General features: G+C 42.6%; 1 protein-coding gene and 2 long non-coding RNA genes across 3 annotated transcripts in view; 1 reads left to right on the top strand and 2 right to left on the bottom strand.

Moving 5' to 3' along the window:
• Window positions 1-17,060, bottom strand: part of LOC141983130 (uncharacterized) — a 30,324-nt gene extending 13,264 nt beyond the window's left edge. The window contains exon 1 of the long non-coding RNA XR_012638305.1: window positions 16,709-17,060. This is a non-coding gene — a long non-coding RNA (uncharacterized LOC141983130). The remainder of the gene's footprint in view (window positions 1-16,708) is intronic.
• The window catches only part of LOC141983131 (uncharacterized), a 52,718-nt gene extending 33,479 nt beyond the window's left edge, over window positions 1-19,239 (bottom strand). The window contains exons 1-2 of the long non-coding RNA XR_012638306.1: window positions 18,765-19,239; window positions 18,415-18,521 (exon numbers count right to left, since the gene is read on the bottom strand). This is a non-coding gene — a long non-coding RNA (uncharacterized LOC141983131). The remainder of the gene's footprint in view (window positions 1-18,414; window positions 18,522-18,764) is intronic.
• On the top strand, window positions 11,338-15,995 carry DLX6 (distal-less homeobox 6). The gene is made up of 3 exons (XM_074945876.1): window positions 11,338-11,804; window positions 12,963-13,156; window positions 14,928-15,995. Exons 1-3 carry the CDS (start codon window positions 11,441-11,443, stop codon window positions 15,177-15,179), a joined length of 810 nt encoding a protein of 269 aa, XP_074801977.1. The 5' UTR covers window positions 11,338-11,440; the 3' UTR covers window positions 15,180-15,995.
• Window positions 19,240-21,117: the final 1,878 nt, after the last annotated feature.

The raw sequence follows: 21,117 nt of genomic DNA, 5'->3' as shown, positions 1-21,117 counted from the left end.
TTGGTTCGGCAGTTGCAGAAGTTTCCTCGCCAGTCCACTCCGGGCCCGATCCTGCGCTCTCTTAGTGAGCCCCACGAAGCTCGCCAGTGGCTTCCCTGGGCATGTAAGAAGTGCAGAATCGGGTTCCATATTATGGGGCGGATTTTCCTCCTCTTCCACGCAGTCACCAGTGTAACTCCATTCATTGCAGCGGGTGACTCCAGGTAAGGGGAGAATCAGGCCCAGGGATCAATGCCTTGACAACTTGCGAAGAGCTGTTTGCGGGCTAGTCTAACAGGACCTTCCTGAAATCAGGGATGAAGAGGGGCAAGGCCCTTAGGACACACCAGTAAGAGCTGAATTGACACGTCTCTGCTTCGTTTGCTGATAGCAACATTAATGAGCGCTTTCAGAGTAGCAGCCCTGTTAGTCTGTGTTCGCAAAAAGGAAAGGAGGACTTGTGTCACCTTGGAGACTATCAAATTTATTTGAGCATAAGCTTTCCTGAGCTACAGCTCACTTCAGCGGATGCATTCAGTGGGCTGTAGCTCACGAAAGCTTATGCTCACATAAATTTGTTAGTCTCTAAGGTGCCACAAGTCCGCCTTTTCTTTTTATTAATGAGAGCTGTGGCTTTCGGGGGAGGAGGGGGTTAACTTTAGTCCTCTAAAACTGCACTTAGGTCATTTAAAACGCTTTCACCGACTTTTGCTTAGTGCCACATAAAAGTGAATTTTTTTTTTTTTTAAGTAATGTAAACGATTTTTTTTAAATCATTTCTTCGGTCTTGGGAAACACTTACTAAACAAATTGCCCCTTTGAGCGTCCTATCAGCCCAGCTTCCACTACTGCATGTTAATGACTGGAGGATTAATGATGCTTTTTTACCAACACTTCTCTTCTTCAGCAGTCGACACAGCCAATTAATATTTTTAATTACCGCTACATGGAGACTAACCAGAGCCTTTCTGATTTGATTTGACCGCTGAATTTTATCTCCTGTGAAATGAAACAGTCACAACCGTGAGGTAGGACTGCTGCTGTTTTCTTTTCACGCCTTTATAATGTCTTGATGCCACCTTAAAGGGAAAAAACTAGCTAAAATATCTTAATTACACGTTATTGGGGCACACACAGTCATTTTTAAGGATATCAAACCGTACTAAGAGCACCAGTTACAAAAGCACACACAGAAAGGAGAAAGATCTAGCAGCCTGTGAGACAAAATTTGCTGGAGACAGAATTATTACCTAGGGCCCGATCCTATTCCCACACATTCCCTGGAGTTTTTCTATTCACTTGGACAGAAGAAAGATGGGGGAGGGGGAGAAGGGGCGTTATAATTAAATTATAATTAAATATCCTTGCCTGTGTAAATATTATACACGATAACCAACAAGTAAACCTTGCAGTAAGGCTACTGTTTCCATTTGGAATTTACGAGATGATCTTGTGCTTTTACTTTAAAAAATACTAATGATGAATACTCCTTTCTGAGCAGAGCAGCCTTGGTGTTCTGCTGAGAGTTCTTTACCAAATGCATACGTTTTGGGATGTGGGTATTTCTCCCCTTTCTTTTGGGGCTAAACCAGTATTATGACATTGGATTAGTCAAAATACTGAGAGGGGAGGAGGAAAAAACTTCAATAGGAAATTTATCAGCGGTGCAAAACTCTTCTGGGAATAAAAGCTTATAGATCCCATGACGGTACTGGTGGTGCTGGCTCTTTTCATACACACACTGATCAGCCGTGTGTAATACAACCATTTCCAAAAGTCTGACGTTTAAATGAGCAGACAGGCTATTTGGAGTTTTGTGTCTGGTTTTCTAAGAACTCGGTCCCTAGCCGCTTGTGCACATGCACAGAAAGAACATTGGGCTAGGGGCAGGTACTAGATGTTGAAAAAAACAAGTGCATTCCTGCCCTTTTTTCGTATGAACTGCAGGAAGTTTCAGAAACGGCCCAAGAGCAACCCGCTTCCCCCTGAAATGTGCCATATATTCTAGACCCGATGGTGTATGTGTTCCAAAACAGTCTTAAGAAGACATCAGCGCCGCAGAGTGAAGTGATAACATCATACAACTGTCCCAGAGATTTAAACTGACCTCCATCCTATAGCAACCGTTATCTTATTTGTATTCCTCTAAATTATTTTGCTCGGAAATTCTGAATCATGAACCAGAGAGCAGTGGTATTTAGGCAAAATAAAGGAACCCCATTTATTAGCGCTTCAGGTACTATCGTTTTTCCTGACGTCCTTTGCGTTATTTCTGGTGTTTCCAGGCCTCGGAGAAGGCGATATACTACAGTAAAACAATGTGAATTCTGTCCTGAATCCTGAATGTGAATGAGGTTATGTGGTGATATGACTTCGCTTTTAACTGTACTTCTCGGAGTATGGCTTTAATTAAATGTCTTCCGGCTCTGAGAGATTACATGTTATGCAAAATATATCCTAGCATGAAATTTACTTCCACGATACGAAATGAGGTTACTTATGTTTTCGTTAAAAAAAAAAAACCAAAACCCCCAAACGTTTCTACTTCTTCTGAGCTTTTTTGTTTTATTTCACAGAGAGTGGAAATATTCCAATGTGAGAGAAAGGAAGGGAGCGGATCTTTAAGGAGGGAGAGGGGGATCCAACATTTTTAAAGGCGCTTTGTAACAAAACCTGCCAGGGGCAGAGTGGAGGAGGCCTGGTTTCTCAAATGCAGACAATTCACAAAGCAGGCACGTTAACCCAGATCTGATACGTTTCAGATCCATCTGTCAGAATCCTTGGATACCTCCCTCCTTTCGTGCTACAGATACCTGGCCTATCCCTACCCCCTTCCCTCCGTCCCTTTCTTATTGCATTTGTTCAGTGCACGATGCTCTTTGTCGTGGGGTGATGATTCAGGGGGCCATCCAGGTTGGGAAAGGTGACGACCTCCACTCACAGAAAATTAAATCTCACGGTTGTATGTGAGAGCAATTAATCAGGCAGGCGAACTCAATACTCCAGTGAAAGTGAATTAGTGACGTTGTCAGGATCTTTTTTGCTCCAGATGATCAGACCATGAGGAATTTGGGGGAGACGGTTGCTAAAGAGGGTTCTACCTTTTTTTAAGTCCCAGTCACTGGTTTCTGCTTAGGTTTTTCTCCAGAGAGTTTTTAGATAATGAATCCCTCTGGGATACCTGTTCCAGTTTTATTTTAAGCTTTGTTTTTTACTCTCTACCGAGATCCTGAAAAAGAAACAACAATATTGAAAGGAAAAATAGGAACAGCTCATTGCAATCTCTTCCAGATAATGAGGACGGCCTGAAGAAAAAGTAAAACCACGATGTTTACCTCCCTTAATATTAAATAAACCTCAATAACGGGATTGACTTTTTTCAGTGTTTACTACATTGCCAGTCAGTGGTGGGTAAATGGATCCCTAAAGGTAGAGTAAATAATTGCACTGATCCCAACAAGGGAAATGTGTAGGCATTTGAAGCGCACTAAAAATAAACTGGGGCGAAACAGAATGAAAAGAGGACCTCGCGATAATTTGCTGCAATTAAAGCGTCTGCTTTCACTTGCCAAGGAGCTGGCGATTTTGCAAACGGTGCTGAAGTGACATACTAATCGTGAATGCTACTAGAAGCCCTATGTTTTTAAGAGACACGTTCCGCTGAGCGTCTAAAACATTGACGAAAGAGCTGCAACTCGATCAGAGGAAGGTATAAGAATTCTTGAAACCCTGAGCGCTGAGTTTGGTTTGGGGGTAGACTGGCTGGTACCGCAGAAGAAATTGTAGCCTGTGGCTGACTTAAAAGGGCCTAGAGTTTATATTAGGTTCTGAGCTTTTCCAAGTCGGGCATTTCGGAGTTTGAAAGTTTGAAGTGTGTTTTTCAGAAGGGTTTTTTCTTTCTTTCTATATAATAAAACATTTATTTCAGCACCACCAGAGCACTAGGGGGGCGTGCCAAATAAAAAAGCTTTGGAGACATCTTGACAGAGATCTTGAAATATTACTCTTAATTTTTGGAAGGTTTTCAAAAAAAAAAAAAAAGGAGGGGAGAGGAGCAGGGTAGGGAAAAAAAGAACCACAAGTTTCTCTTGTCTGTCACCCAGCTGCTAATAGAGAGAGGGCACCGATCATTTACACTCGGGGGAGCATTCAATCTGAAATTGTTTCGAGATAGACTGGGGAATTTTCCCTCATGAATCTGGGGACAGACGTACGTGTCTGTGTGTGTCTGAGAGAGAGAAAACTGAACACGATCAGTCGTGTTGGTGTGTTTTGCTCAATCCTCCTATCCTTGCTGTTTGCATGGCAGGTATATATTTACCCCTCACTGCCAAAGCCACCATGCTTAGCTCCCTGCTCAAAGCATTCTATGGGTCCCGCACCGATCATGTTCCCCAGCCAAGTCGACCCCTGGATCTGGTACCTTGGGAGAAGACAGAATGTGCTAGGCAATAACATTATCTCCCATCCCCTGACAAATGCGAAGAGCCTCGCAGAAATAGTCCTTAAACCTAATTCAATTGTAAAGCGGATTTTGACTATTAAAAAAAAACCCCGCTGCAGAGCAACACATTGAATTAATCTGGCTGTAAGGTTTTAATTACAGCGCAGGCTTCGCTACAAATCTGTACAAGAGACAGTGGCTGGCTCTCTGCGGATCTTTCCCTTCTGAGTTCTATTATTTTGACCCACGTTACAATACAGAAAACTGCGTGTGTGATCCATCTGCAGGCTCGGAGGGTTTTTTTCCCCCCCTTGCCACTTCCTTCACACTAGCGGTATGGAAAGCCATCGACGCCTGCCTGTCTGTTATGATGCTAGTGGGTTGAAATCCAGAAAAACCTCCACGCCGCTCTTGCTCTTGGACTGGCAGCGTTTAACTCCCCAGCTTCTCCTTAAAATAGCTTGCTTTCATATTGAGGAGGTGACCTCTTTTTGTGGGATCCTTTGCTTCCCACTCAGTTGCTATTAAGGCGATAGCAATATGACATCCTGGCAGAAGAGACCAGTAATGTGTTTTGGGGTAAACAGGCGTTATGAGCCTGAAAAGAGAAATGTGATCAGCAGATGTAGGGAGAGAGATTTTGTTTAGCCTTTCTCTGCTCTCTGGGAGCAGTAAATAATGAAGGCAGAGCGGTGCTGCCAAGGAAGGACGGTTTTAATCAGGCATATTTTTGCTTATTTGTTGTGGAATCGTCATTCCCGGGCAGTTAACGCTTGTGAACAATGTCAAAAGTAAAGTATGTAGGGAACATGCCTCCCATGTGAACCAGTCGCCTTCAGACCGGGCTGTAAATTTAGAATTTATGCACATGCATAGTCCGTGTATTTAGTTAGTCAAGAATTTACTGTCAATAAAGGCGATACACAATTAACGAGAGAGAGAGAGAGAGAGAGAGAGAGAGAGAGAGAGAGAGAGAGAGAGAGCAGGGTGTCTCTTTATCTTTACCAGGTTATCGCCAGGAGCAGTATTTTCCTCTCTCTCTCTCTCTCTCTCTCTCTCTCACACACACACACACACACATGCTTTTTCCACGGCTTAAAATAAATAACCTCCCTTTTTAAGCTCTTTTCACTATATCACCAACAGCTCCATAAAGAAATCATACAATATTACCGGCCTTTTTCCCCTCAGAAACTAAATAACTAGATGCATTGTTCTGATAACTAGAAAATACACATGATAATAGCACTATAAAATTAGTTCCTATCTGACTTTTCCAGCAATTCTTGGGTAAATAATTCCCTAGCTCAAAATGTGTCCATGTTTGTATGTGTTGATGGGGGTTTACCAGCTCGCGTGTTGGCCTATGGGGGGTGCGCGCCGATGTCCAAAATGCATAGAAAACTGCTTTGAGCCCTTTTTTCAATAAGACGGTCTAAAATGATCATTCAGCTAGCGCCTGTATTTACATGCTTAGGAGTTTAAACTAATTAAAGACTCGATTTCAAAACAATAAACAAACAAACAAACAAAAAGCTTCTGGATTTTAGGTCCCTGATACAGCAGAGAATAAATCTCAGAAATCCATCCCTATATTGTCAGAATAAGCCTTAGTGTAAAGAAAAAGAATAAGAAATACAAATGTGGTGTTTTGTTTTGCTTTGGTGTTGTTGAATGAATGAATGAATGAATGAATGAAACAGAAGATGCTCGGAGGCATTTAGGAAGACTCTGGCTGATTATATAACTCCATATTATACCCTAAAAATAGATTCCTGTTTCCTGTTGTTGTCAATTCCTTCAACCGGTTGTGTCCGTTGTGTTATATGTAGCTTTTGTGGGCAAAGAAACATGACTTAAAATAACGTAAAAATAAAATAAAATAGGAGAGAGAGAGAAGTGGCTTTGTTAGTATTGCATGCTTTACATTTTCGTTTAAAAAACTATAAACAGATGTATACACGGTATGTTCATACATGCATATGCAGATGAGGATAGTGTGTGTGTTTGCATATGTGTAAGAATGAATGTACATCATCCATTTCTCTTCAATTAATTATTTTCTGTTTCTTAAGGCCTAAATTCCATGGTGGAGTTTTCTAGATAGCATTGAGTTATTTTTCCATCTAGCTGCCAGTACCGCTCTGAAAACAACAACAACAACACATCTCTCTTTAAAATGCCAACTTGCCAGGCATTTAACTTAATGTTTCAAATACAGTGGCATCACACATGCCTAATGCATTTTATTTCTATTATATGAAAGTCATTGTGTTTCGGTAAAGCTGCAATGAAATCAGCGTTGGCCTACTATTGACTAAAGGCCGGTTAAACCTTTGAAACGGTTGTAGTTTGGGGTTTGTGGCCGTGAATAAACATTTTCTGGAACTCGTCTTTCTACCTTGCTTCGGGAGCTCGAATTTGGCAGTCAAAAGAAATGTACACAAACCAGACAATTAGAAGAAAGATCATTAATGATTAACTGCTGCTTTTCATTTTGGGGAAATATTTGTTAACGGGTGATGATATTTAAAAGTGGCTCTTTAGCTTTTGTCTAAATCCCAGAGAACCCAGTTGGTGTCTACTGAAAAAAAAAGTCGAAATCTTGAACAGTTCCACAAGGGACTGAAATGTACGAAGAGCTTTTCTAGTGAGGCTAGACCCTCTCACAACCAATCAAAACTAACTTTGCAAACCTCAGCCCCGAGAGTGTCTGGAAAGGAGAGCAAAATTGTCTTTGCTTCAGGTTTGGGAGCAAGGGATTTCTTTCTCTGTGCGGATTCACGATTTGCTTAATTGATTTTTGATATATTTTCAAACACTTGAAGTCCATACTAGAAAGAGATGAAGGCTTTTCCCATACCATCTGATTCTTTAGTGACCAGGTAAATTAATACCAAGTTATTTCTGTGAATTCAAAGGCTATTTATACAGGTCTAATTTCTTTAGAACCAACCTGGTAACTGAGCCCAACTTGGCAACCAACCACTTCTCTGCTTTACTAGATCTTCATACAACACATTGAAGGGCACACACACCTCAATGATAAAGAGATAGATTCTCGGTTCAAGACTCTTGTTTGAGACAGAAATTAGTGTGAGAGCCCTTTTCAGAAATTCTTCTTTCTTTCTTTCTTTCTTTCTTTCTTTCTTTCTTTCTTTCTTTCTTTCTTTCTTTCTTTTCCACCCCCCAAAAAGCTTAGGCCTCAAATCCTGCCTTTCCCTATGAGAAGAAATATCATCTACACCTGCCTCCTCTCCTCTCCCCCTCCCCCAAAAAAAGGCTTCGGCATCCAATCTTCTCCAAATTGCCTTCCGCCCCCCCCCCCTTTAGAATAATAGAGGTCCCTTCCCGGGCAGGCATCGCCCTCCCTTCTCTGCGGGAGAGAGGACACCCTGAAGCAGTGGGGGCCGCAGGAACAATGGGGCGAGAGAGGCGCAGTCTAGCTCCTGCCGGCGATGAAACCAGAGTTCAGGAAACACACACACACACACACCCCTTTTGTGCGGCATTACAACACCCCCCCCCCAGCACTCTCCACTCCCTAAAGGTGTGGTCCCCCCGAACTCGAGGACAAAAAGAAAACAATCAATATTTACAACCACCATCGCTCCTTTTAGTCAAGAGTTATTAACATCAGCCAATCAACCCTGAAAAGCGCCCGCTCCATACTGACACATTTGCCTAATTAAATTGGGGGAAATTACCAGTATACGGCTTGATGTATTCAACCCTCCTATAGAAAATGCCAGTCCTTACTCTGTAAATTGCTCAAGGGACATCTTAATCTATATCTAGATATACACCTTGAGAATGTGTGTGTGTGTGTGTGTGTATACACACCGTGAGCAATAATAAATCACTAATAAATAAAAAGTATATCTATACTTTATACTTTTATTGTTATTTATACTCCTGTATTCTTTTATTATTCTGACGTGAAAGTCTACACACACACACACACACACACACTCCCCTATGTGTTCTACGTACAGGTGCACACCCGTCACTTAGCCCAAGATTTGAGATGAAACACAGCTATACCCCTAGGTTGCCTATCGATGAAGCAGTTACTTTAGGCTATTCCTGTCTCTTGTTTGTTTGTTTGTTTTGCTTATTTGTTTCAGGACTAGGATGTCTAGTTCCTTCTTAAGCGTGGCATGTAGATTTTACTAAAAAAAATATGTAAAGCGTTCCACCTGTCGCAGGCTCTAATCCAGAGCTATACAGTATGCAGCCAGAGTCCTTCCAAACAAGGTGCTGAAGAATGCATTCTTAGCCCGTTGTCTGACATCTTTTGTCATGCATGCTTTTGCTGTTGCCGAAAAGCGTGGAGAAAATGGTAGTATGCGCACCTGCAGGAAAACGCCTTCTTGATGTTAACAGCAGGCTGGAGGGTATAAAGCAATAAAACTGCCAAATGTACCTGTTCCTATTGAGTACGTTACCTACACCCTATGAATCAAGAGTCCCAATAGGAACTGGAGGCTGGAGCACGAATGTTATAGTCCGCTCTTTCCCTTGTCTTCCTCTCTCTCTGTATTACTATGAGCATTTTTATTCATTGTAGATTTGTAAACGCGTGGATCGGATTACCCTTTCGCGTGTTAACTTGGAACTCCTGTTAAAAGAGGAGAGCAAAAGCGAGACACTTACAACTGCATTCAGAGTTACTGAACCGACTCCAGAGGCTCAAGAAGTTGAACACCGATGAAGGGGGGGGGGGGAAATAAAACATCCCGGCCTCCCTAAAAAAAAAAAAGACACCCCCCCTTCAATTCCCCCAAATGATCAGATTGCACTATAAACGTCGAGAGATTAGGGGCTATGCACCGGGGGGAGGGGGGAAATATCTTAAACCCATCGACTGCATGTACGGTGCAATATGCAAATGGTGAGATCACGTTCTACCACTTCCACCTCTTTCCTAGGGCTAATAACCGTGCTGAGAAGCAAAGCAACGGTTTGTTTGTTTTTTAAATCCCTCTTGATGTTTCCAAAAGCGATGCGTTTTTAAACATTCTGCAAAGGTTCGAAACAAATCCCCTGGAAATGTCGCTCTCAGAGATAGTGTCAGGACATGTACTTCGTTTTGGATACGTTTCTGGGCTTAGTCCTGAAAGTTGTTTTGCAAATTGCGGCTGCTGGTGGTTTTCAAAGCCCGAAGATTGATCCCATTTCCCAATCTACAGAACTTTCAGCTTTCTCTAGGTTTAACCAGTTGCACGTCTCCTTTCTTTCTCTACCTGGGTCCTCTTCGGTAGGGTCTGGCTCTGGAGTTCATGCTTTCTCTAGCTGGACGCGAGGAGATTTAAACAGGGGAAGCAAAAAAAAAAAAAAAAGGATAGATCCACAACAGTGCTGGTTAAAACTAAATGTCTTTCCCCAGTCCATCTTTGGAAGAGAAGTGGTAATACCACCTGGATGTTCAGATATAAATCCCCTAGCAAATAATAAATGGATTAATAATAACAAGGTATGAAGTTCTTTTTATAGAAAAAAAAGGAGAGAATTGAAACTAAATGCGGCAGTTAGACAACCATTTTGATAAGAGGATAATTGAGGCGACACTGGTGTATAATTAGAGGATAATTTATGCTATATCCACTTTTATTCCACCTCCCAAAATAAACCCAGTCCATAATCATTACAGGCAAATTGTTCTGAATTTTATAGCAGCAATTTGAACAAAGTACTGCAGTTAATCATGGGAGATTTTTGTGTATTCCTGATTAGACGTCTAATTGCCTCCTTCCAGAAAGTAAAAATAACTGTAAAACGTCTCTATTTTTATCATTAACAATGTTGACAATAAAATAAAATCAACTGGAATTGTAATCTAAAGACAAATTTAGGAGGAAGGCACTTTTTCTTGGGTAGTTTATATTGTAATCAAGATTTGCCAAACCACTAACCGCATGTATCATTTGCATATATTTGAAAGCATTACAGTAGCTTCTGTTTTCAATAGGAAAAAATGCACAACTGTCAGATCTCCAACGATTCGCTGCTGCAGTGAGCAGGCTGCTGCTCTTCCTAAAATATTGAAAATATTGTCTTGATCAATAAGGAGCCAGTCCCAGGAGGAGCAAGGCGCTGGAGCATGCACTTGGGTTCTGTTTTTCCACTTTTAAATTTTCCTTGTCACTCGTGTTTACTGCGTGTTTTCAAGTACAGGAAAGGGAAACCTAAGGTGCATTTCGACTCTGGGCTGTATAGATGGACTGAAATACCTTTAGTAGGTTAGTAGCTGCGTTACACTTGGCTGTCTGCTACACTGGCTCGACAATGCACACGACACAAGCAAAAAATGCCCCCCGTGACAGCAGCATACACGCCTTTTGTCTCACCGGAGGCTCGGAGGAAGCGAGCGGCGAGGAAGCCTGCGTTTGCAGGGGCTGGGGGGCTGCTGGCTGGCGGGGAGCGGCAGAGCCCCGCGGCAGGGGAAGGCAGGCGCGCGCGCGCACGCCGCCTCGCCGCGCTCGAGCCGGGCTTTGGAGCCGCCGAAAGCGGGCTCAGCTCAAGCTCGCACAGACGCCAGTCGCAGCCTCCGGGATGGTGACGTCAGGGGTTGACTGACCAATGGGGAGGCACTGCCCTTTGGAGACAAACCATTCGACTTGTGGCGTCTCTGCCTCAAGTCTAAAAGCAGAAGCTCAACTTTACCAGCATCCACCTTCGAAAATCTCCGCTTTAAACTCCGCCAGGCAAAAAACAAAAACAACAACGCCCCCCCCAAAAAACAACAACCCCCCCCAGCCACCACCAAGGGGGGAATGGAGGGGAAGAGGAGAGGGAAAAAATCACAGGACTAGCCCCCCCTTATACACCCCTCCCCTCACCCCTCCCTCCGGGAACAAGGCCCCTCTCACTCCTGCTCTCCCCCCCCCGCTCCAAAAAAAAAAAAGCCACCTCACTAATTCCCAGCGCAGGATAATAGGCTCTAAGGTGGCTGGGGAGAGAGCGAGCGCGCGGGGGGCGAGCCGGAGGGATCCGCTCTCTCACTCCCAAACTTTGATGATGACCATGACTACGATGGCTGACGGGCTGGAAGCGCAGGACTCCTCCAAATCCGCCTTCATGGAGTTCGGGCAGCAGCAGCCGCCGCCGCAGCCGCCGCCGCCGCCGCAGCCCCACTCCCAGCAGAGCTCGCCGGCCATGGCAGGCGCCCACTACCCGCTGCACTGCCTGCACTCGGCGGCCGGCTCGCACCCGCACCACCAGCACCACCACCACGGCGCGCCCTACCCGGCCAGCGGCAACTCCTACAACCCCCGCTCGCTGGCCGCCTATCCCTACATGAGCCACTCGCAGCACAGCCCTTACCTCCAGTCCTACCACGGCAGCGGCGCGGCCAGCCAGACGCGGGCGGACGATGCAGGTGAGCGCGGCCGCTTTCTTCTCGCGTTCGGCTCCTTCCTCCGGCCGGGCTCCGCGGCCACCGCCGCCAGCCTGCGGGGGCCGGCTCCAGCGCTGGCCCCGGAGCAGCCGGGGCTCGCGTGGTTGCACAATGCGGTGCTTTCCCTTCGCTTCGCCCTGGGGGGTGGGGGTGCAGCGGTGTGCATGACATGCAAATGCAGGAGCCCGGCTTATGCATTGCAGACGGTCCCTATAGCTATGCGTGTCTATGCGGACATCCCGGTCTGGGTGGCTTTCAGGGGGGCACATCTATTCGTGGGGCTATAAAGCCCGGGGCGTCTATTTCCCAGGGCCATATCAACAGCTCTGCCTTGCTTTGCTGCGATCTCTCCATCCCGAGAGCGCTCTTTGGCGGTGGGTTTGGACTGTTGAGGTGTGGGTGTGTTTGTTTGTTTGTGTTGCCCATTAATATACTCCGAGCGCTGGCCTACTGCTCAGCTAAATTTAACGTGAAACTGGCCATTTGCATTTCACCAAGCGCCCTGCTTCTGCAGCCGCCTCTTTACGGCTGGGGAGCAATGCTATAGATTGCAGTGATCCCAGCCTCAGCTAAGGGGTACGAGACAATGTTTGTTGCTCCTTTGTGACACTCGGCAAGGGGATCGGCATTAGGCAAATTACTGTAAACACCTGATGAGTGAAAGTTTCAAGATGAGTTTGTTGTGATTCCCTCCCCCCGAAGTTAGCAGATTATTTTTATGTACTGATCTGAGGGGGAAAAAAGCATTGTTAAAATTGCGACTGGTGATTCACTGACCACCAAACTGGCGACATGAAGTCAATTAGCCGTGTAAATGGCCAGGCAGGTAGCAATCCATTCATTAAACAAATACTGTATTTTTGCAAGTAAAACAAGCCATCCAGCACACAGGCACGGCTTCTTTATGTCCGCTGATTCGCACTATTCTAATAAGAGGTATTCCGGTGTGATGCCTTTAAGCACTCAGACCGTGTGCATACTATGCCAGTGGGACTGAAACAGCAATGGGATTATTGCATGCGGGCTGTTCCGGGGGGGGGGGGGCGGGGGGGAGCAACAAAATGCCCAAGTTAAACAGTCAAGGAGGGTTCTCTGCATTCTCTGCGGTGGTGACATTTCAAATGTGTTGCTTGCTTGCAGATCAGCAAAAAACAACAGTGATTGAAAACGGTGAAATCAGATTCAATGGAAAAGGAAAGAAGATACGGAAGCCTCGAACCATTTATTCGAGTTTACAACTTCAGGCTTTAAATCATCGCTTTCAGCAGACTCAGTACCTGGCACTTCCAGAGAGAGCTGAACTGGCAGCTTCCTTAGGACTTACTCAGACACAGGTAAATTATGGGAAACCCAAATCATTGCAGTCCTGGTCAGACAATACAAGGCCAACCAAAGAGAGATCTTCACTCGCAAGTACATGATAGTAGAAAAGGTAACACACATGTTACTACTATGCCAAATGTGATGTGAGTTATCTTATTACACAGTACAAAGTAACTGGCTTACTACTGAAATAACTGACTGAATCTGCACTTTCCCCTGCCGACTAGTTATCAAATTTTACCCTTTGATGGCACAAATAGAAAAAGTAAATGGCTCAAAATAATTACTGCACCAACATGAAATTGTTCAGTTGTGACAAGAGCACAAAACAAAGGCAAGAAAACCTTAGGCCTGAGGCAGAGGTAAAAATAAAAAGCCAGATCGTGGCAACCTATAAAGACAGAGAAAGCAAGAGCGCATTAGAAAATACCTGTAAAATCAATAGTTAATTCATCCTGGATGACTAACTCAAATGCAGTGGTTACCCTTGGGCAAAATGTACAAAAGGTGATAATAGATCTGAAGATCAAAGACAACCGTGTACAAAATTATAGCATGTTAAGCCATAGTTAAGTGTGGTTGGTGGAGCTGTCCTAGCTTGGCTAATTTAAGCTTGAAAGACACATGGTGGCATTACAGACTTCACAAGCAGGGGTTAGTAGAAAAGCAAATGGATAAATACTATCAATTCATTTAAAACATATTTATGTGCATTTATGACTTTAATAAATAATGTATATATTTTATAATTGCAATTGGCAACAGTAGCTTACCTGGACAATTGAGCGGATATGAGCGGATATGAATTTTGAAAATATGTTTGCTTATTGTACAAATGGCATTTGTTCTGACACACACAAGATGTGGGCTTGATCCTGAAAATCTACAGACAAACGAGTAGTCCCACTGAGATAGTAGCGTTGCATAAAGACTAGGGTTGCAGGATCAAGCGTTTGAATCTCTAAATTACACCCATATACCTTTTGAACATGGAGGGCCCGATCCTGCAGACCCCATGCAGGGAAAACTCAATTTAGGGGAGTTTTACTTGTCTAGAGAGGGCAGGATGCGACCCAAGATGATTTATATCAGTTGCTTGTTCTGAAAAGGCAATTTCCATGCAAAATTGGTTTTAAAATGAAGATAAAGCACTTGCTCTAGTCAGCCCCTTCCCCAAGGATATAAACAAGGACAGCTTGGTGGTACAAATTGTCTGATTCAGGTTTTACTTTTAAGATGCCCTTTGACTATTACTGGGTCCCCTAGCATAGGGTGATACGCTTCCCCCTGTTTGACCACAGTTTCTCCAACTGATCAAACGACCTCCAAAATACTGAATGAAGAATATGACACGTGTGTGTACATGTGTGTATTTGTGTGTGTATATATATATATATATATATATATATATATATATATATATATATATATATGTCTGTGCATGTAAGTAATTAAATGTACACACATAGGTAGGTGAGAGAGTGAGAAATTAAAACAGAATAAATTCTACTGTGCTCTACTTGTGGTCTGGACAAGAAAATGACACTCAATTTTAAAACCTACATCTCGATTCCCAGCATCACTATTCCTGTTATTAACAATAGGCTAGTTCCAATGCTGAGTGTTTAACCCCCTAAAAATGCCAGCTTGACCCCACATCTCCATCCCTACCATTTGGAAACTCAGGACCCTCTATATTTCAAAAATAACCCCCTTCGGGTGCTTCCTGCTGTCAGCTAGGTGCTCCTCAGCGGCCTGATCTCTTCTGCCTTTTGATTACAGGTGAAGATCTGGTTTCAGAACAAACGCTCCAAGTTTAAGAAGCTGCTAAAGCAGGGCAGCAATCCTCATGAGAGCGACCCTCTGCCAGGCTCCGCGGCCCTGTCCCCGCGGTCTCCAGCTCTGCCTCCAGTCTGGGACGTTTCAGCTTCTGCCAAGGGAGTCAGTATGCCTCCCAACAGCTACATGCCTGGTTATTCTCACTGGTATTCTTCTCCACATCAAGACACAATGCAGAGACCACAGATGATGTGAATTGTCCAAGAGAAATAATCTATCAAGAAGCCCTAGTCTCGACATGGCAAGCAGTCCGCTGTCTTGCCAACGGTGCCAATTTAACAGGCTCTGTGTGAACTTGTATGTGTGGCAAGGAGACAAGGTGGGGCTTTCGTTTTGTTTTGTTTTGTTTTCTTTTAGTAACCTCAGTGATTGATCTTGAACAGAAAGAGACTTTTTTCCCCCATGCTGGCGCACATAAGACACTTCTCTTTAGGATATTTTAATTTGGACTCGAAGGAACCAGCCTCGTCGCTTTGGAGTATACTGTCAAAGCAAACTTTTTACAGACTTTTTCCCACCAGAAGAACCTGAGTATACCCGGCAACGTTTTTACTTGTTTAATGAGCTAAAGATATTACATGATGAAAGGGAGGCTATTCAAGCTCCTGCATTTGTATTCACCAAACCCAGACTGGAGAGGAGGGGGCGCGAAAGTGCTTGAAAAGGAAAATATACTGTACGATTAAAACATTACCACGAAGCAAAAACTGCATGCTTTATCAAAATGGAATGGACAGCAACCAAGAAGAAACCACTGTCTCTCCCTCAGATCTCTCCCCCCAACTTCCCCCTCCCGAAGTCCCCTGAAATCTAAGAGGGAAAAGGCAAAGGAGGAACCCACCAAAACAACCATCCTATGGCTTTGAAAGGTTCAGTACTTGATTGGTGGTATTCTCACCAATTCACTAAGCTATAGAGACGTTTATATCGAGCAACCTTTTCTGTATATATTGCTGAATTTTAGTTGTAAATATACTTTGTATGTTTTTGTCTTCTTTCATATATAGAGTAAAAGCCACAAAACGTCCCTGTGTCCTGTATTTCTCTCTATATTATAAAGAACACCCGCTTAAATAGCTAGCTAGATATTCACACATTTTGTGACATAGAGAGCAATATATCTAACAACAAACCCTTGAAAAGATTTTTCTTAAAAAGAATAAACCTGAGACAATATATACGTAACTATTGCAAAGAGAATCGTGGATGTTTCTAATCGCCCGGTCATTTCTTAGCCTATGTTACTTCGGTAATTCCAATACTTGAAAAAAACATTATGGTGTCATTTAATCTGAGGTTTATCTCAAAGTAAAATTCAGTGCTTTGCATTACTTCCTACACAAGTAGGGCGGGGGGGGGGGGAGAGAAAGAGCTGCCCTCCTTTTGATTTTGATTAACAGACAGACAATTAAAGCTGTGCAATATTTTGCAAAGCTTGAAAGGTGCATAGGTATACAATGCACTGACCAGGGCGAATTATATCTTTATTATATTGTATAAAGCACAGAAATAATGAAAATGAAAGTCCTTTCGTCACACAAGCCCCATACTGCGAGAATTAATGGCTAGAGACCTGGGCATCCTTCAAATTATGAACCTTGAAACCACTGAGCCATTTATCAGAAGTCAATAGAGATGCTCAGAGTGCTCCATATAATGACAGCTACATACAGTCGTGCAAAAGGACAGTCACTATAATTAGACACAAAGCAAAGACTACTTACCAATATACGAGTTCCTTTTTTTTTGTTGAGCAACTTCCACGCTCAGTCAGTCTTCAGAATGGTTTAAAACCGATCAGTCTTGTCATTTTCTACCACTCGCATTGTTACATTAAGAAAAATGTTTTCTTTTCTTTTCCCCCCCTTCCTACTGTGAAACTTTGGGTTCAGAGCTCCCCAGGATCAATTCTGAACAAAGCCTCCAGCTGCAGTGCCATCCAATTTGAAGCAGACATTGGGGACAATTTAAGGTTTTTATCCACAAGAAGGTTTTTTTCCATTCTCTTAAATGCAGCCATAATTAGAGTAATTTTTCATGTAGCCCGCTGATTACAGCGTTTTTACCGTCAAAGATAATTACCTGTAATTTTCTTCCACTTTTAATACTAAAAAGCCATCTTTATTTAGATTCAGGAACAGGAAAGGCGAAACAAAAGAGGAAAATTATTCTGTTATTCATACACAAATTGCAGAGACGTAGGACCTAAAATTGAAAATTAACCAAAATTATAATGCTGAAAAGAATGGAAGAGGCTTCAGAAGTACAGCTGGTAGTGGGTCTCACTGAATTATTCAAATTACGTGAGAGAGAAAGCTACCATACATTTAAACAACCGTATTTTTTCTTTTTTAGACAATCCAGTGCATATCTACCTAGTCTCTATTTATGCAGGTTAATCCTAAACCAGTTGAAACATTGCAAATGTATGTTAGATATATCTATCTATCTATCTATCTATCTATCCATCTATCTCTTCACTCACACATACTATAACCCAAGAGGACCATTTCTATCAGAATCCAAACATACAGCAGTTGTCCCTTAATTGCGTGGGCTAATACTTAACCCTTTCCTAGCCACTGACTTAATCGGCGTGAGTGATCCATAAATATGATGAATCAGAAGAGCTTTACTGATGTATTTTGGAGTAGATGTTGCTGCTGTTGTGTCAAATACATGTGCACGCTTTGTCAATAGCCATTACGTTGTGGAGTACTGCATAGAAAAATGTGATACAATTTTTCTTGTACTTTATGAATATTTCAAGGATAGACTTTTTTTTTTTAAAAAAAGCAATGAACCCAATACAGACATGTAAGATGACACAAGCAGGCCTTTCCAAGAGTAATATGGTGAGCAAATGATAGCAAAGACAGTCTCATCTAACATTATATAGCTGCCACCAAAAGAGAGTTTCATGAAACAGCGTCCTCTATAGATAGAATTGGAACAAGTCTCTCTGTATTCTTTCCTTATGGCTTCCTACAATTTTGGTTTCACGGAACGGTTGTTCAGCAGCACGTTTGTATAATATTCGGTAAGCAATACATTTTTCTTCTAAAACTTTGGGGTGCATTAAAGTTTGGACCTCAAGAAATAAAATGATGGCTCCTTTCAAAGCCCACCCCTTCTCAGATAAAAGGGGAGAGCTTTGAACCAAGCCTTTGGCAAAGGGTAGTTTACATGTGCCTCTTTGCAGATGGAACGGTGCTTGCCTGATCAGAAACTCTACCGGCTTTGCAATAACAGTAAGCAAATCTTCGGAGTTAAATTGCAAGGTTAAAACGACAGCCTGCCTCTCAAAATGTACGGTGTATTGATGACAATGAATACGAGGTACACGAGTACAAAATACATGGCAGCAGGGAAAGATCTGAATGACTATATCGTGCGCTCTTTGACTAGCAGTTCAAAAAAATGGACTCACGATTTACACTCAGAGTTATTGCGGTATAGCGATCAGCCTTCTTCCAACGCATCTAAATAGAAACCAAGTCCACTCTGAACGTCTATCGAGCCGACTAGCAAACCTACCTAGAGAAAGAGAATTTCCTATAGGTCCCCAGCTTCTGGAGCGAAAGCCATTGTCACAGAACGTGAACCAACCCAAATCCTATCGACTATGTAGAAATACTAATAAAAAGGACAGATTTCTGAATCTATGAAACAGCGATCTAATAGGATGACAGAAATTACAAAAACCGCAAAAGTAACCACGCAAGTGTGAAAAGATAAAGATGAACTGTGCGTTGAAGTATACAAAAAATAAAAACTTACCCCCAGTGAAAATCTGTTAAGCAATGATCAGGGTCTAGAAATCTATACTGAACAGAAGCAGTCTCAGGGCAGAAGCTCTTTCTCTATATTCTTGGTTGAGTGAGCACATCCAGGTGTGAAATTGTTTGCACACCCCAGCACCTCTTATATTGCCAGCAAAATTAGCTGTTATTACTGTCACTGTTTAGTGATGGTTAGCTTGATAAAAAAAAAAACTGCAGTAATCAAGACCTGGCGCATCTTTGCAAATTACAGATAATTGTAAACGTCCAGATTATGATAATAGCATCCTAATCCAGGCTGCAATATAATTATTACAGAGTGTTACATCTGAAACTGTCCAGTAGGGCTAATTCAGCCATTATTTAGACCCTATTTTTGCACTGCAAATGGGTTGCTGAGTTGAAAATGTAGGATTGTAATTTCACGGGGCACTCAATGAGTAATGGTATAGGAAGAGAAAAATACAAAAGTGAAATGTGAACAGTAGCGATCAAATCAAACTCTGAAGGACAAAAGACTGTTTGATTCATACGGAATAGGAAGAGCGGGAATTAAGAAAATAGCAAATCAGTGGTCTGCAGTGTTACGTGTCCAAATCTCAGATAGCGTGAGTCTGTTGTGCATTCAGGGGCTGATACTTCTGTTAGCTGCTGTCTGAAATCATTCTTTTTCTCAGCTCATCTTGTCCCAGGCAGTATTTCCCTAGGTTTTTTTTAAACACTCCTATGGTCCCTCCCATCCCCAAAAGAAAGCAAATTTGTCAGTGGAGTGATTGCTTTCTCTCAGATGATTTAACCATCTGCACGTCACCTTTCTAGGAACAGAACCATTTTCTTCCTAATAATATAATAATAATAATAATAATAATAATTAATAATAATTAATGATAATAATTAATAATAATAAAAGATCCAAATTGAATTTGCATCCTATCTGGCCATCGTGGAAAAAGCACACGAGTATCGAGCCCATAGGCCTAATTCCCTTTCGCGTTCACTCAGTGGAGAAGTCATCAGGAGTCCTACAGGAAATTAGCAGAGAATGCCTTAATGGTAATTAATTAAACAAAGGAACCTGACTAACACGGCTGCCTAACAGCTAGTCAGGTTGACTCCATGGGCTACTGGCTTTAGTCTCACGATTAGTTTATATTCACCCCGAATGTGAAGCAAACCATCCTGCTTCGTTTTTAATGGGCCAAATCATCGAAGTGCTTTTGTTTGTTTGCTTGTTTTCAATAACCACTGTATTAATGTTAAGCCTTTTAAAACAAGTCGATCCAGGAGATAGATGTTGGGTTAATCACTGTAGGTTTATGGTAGCAAACGGGGTATTTTCTTGCCTATAGTGTTGGTCCCACTCAGTATTAAACCTGGAAAGGAGTTCGAACTGTTCTATAGGTAAATTCCTGTAGTTCCTGCAGAGTCCATAGTCCTGGGCTCCTTATAGGGTGGAATTGATTAATGCAGTGTGGATTTATGACCTTTAAGGACTAAATTCGTCCTTGGGAATGTTAACCATGTTACTGTTAATGAATATTAATAATATGCGATTTGTATGCGCCTGTTCCTCATGGAAATCAATAAGAATAGCTTGAAGAAAGGAAAAGGGAGGATCAAAGGATAATACAAGTCGAAGCCTACCCAACACATTATATGGTACATGTAAAGGGGACCGTAAGGATTTCCTGGAATCTGACGTTTAGCGCCAGATCCTCAGCTGGTGTACAGCAGCCATGAAGTCAATGATACTACCTCGATTTACACTAGCTGAGGATTTGGCCCTTCAAGTGAATTTGTATTAGAAAGGCTTCCTTATCGCTATTGCAAACGCATCGACTGAAGTCTTATGCACATAACAGGCTTTTCTGAACGGCAGAAAACAATGAAATCCTACGACGTGCAGCCCATATTTCAGGTTGCAGTTCCCTGTGCTCAGAATTTAATCCGGTGGCTGGCCGTGCACAGCTGAACCTAAACTGAGCTTCCTCATCCGAATGAAATGAAAACACTATGGTGTCTTGAGGAGGTATTTTTCTTTGGTTAAATGTAGTAATGTGTGGTATTTTACGGGTTTGTATATTTCTTGCCTGAGGATGTGGATCAGACCCAATAAGGTATATATGTTTGGCAGATAAAATGCTGCTTATCCCCATAAATCACATGTAAACAGAGGCACCGCAGAACAAAGAACAGAAATATCTAATTGCTGTGGCTCAGGATCTCCCTTACCAAAAAAGAGGCTCCATGTAAATTACCCAATTTCTATCTCTAAGGTTCTCGTCTGACCTAAAAACCAGGTTATTACGTTACTGCAGACATCGCTCCGATGACTAAAAGCAAGGAGGGGT

The sequence above is a fragment of the Natator depressus genome, chromosome 2 (genome assembly GCF_965152275.1).
Source record: "Natator depressus isolate rNatDep1 chromosome 2, rNatDep2.hap1, whole genome shotgun sequence".
Classification (NCBI taxonomy): domain Eukaryota; kingdom Metazoa; phylum Chordata; order Testudines; family Cheloniidae; genus Natator; species Natator depressus.
The sequence above is the reverse complement of the archived record's forward strand: the minus strand, read 5'-3'. Positions and strand labels throughout refer to the sequence as shown.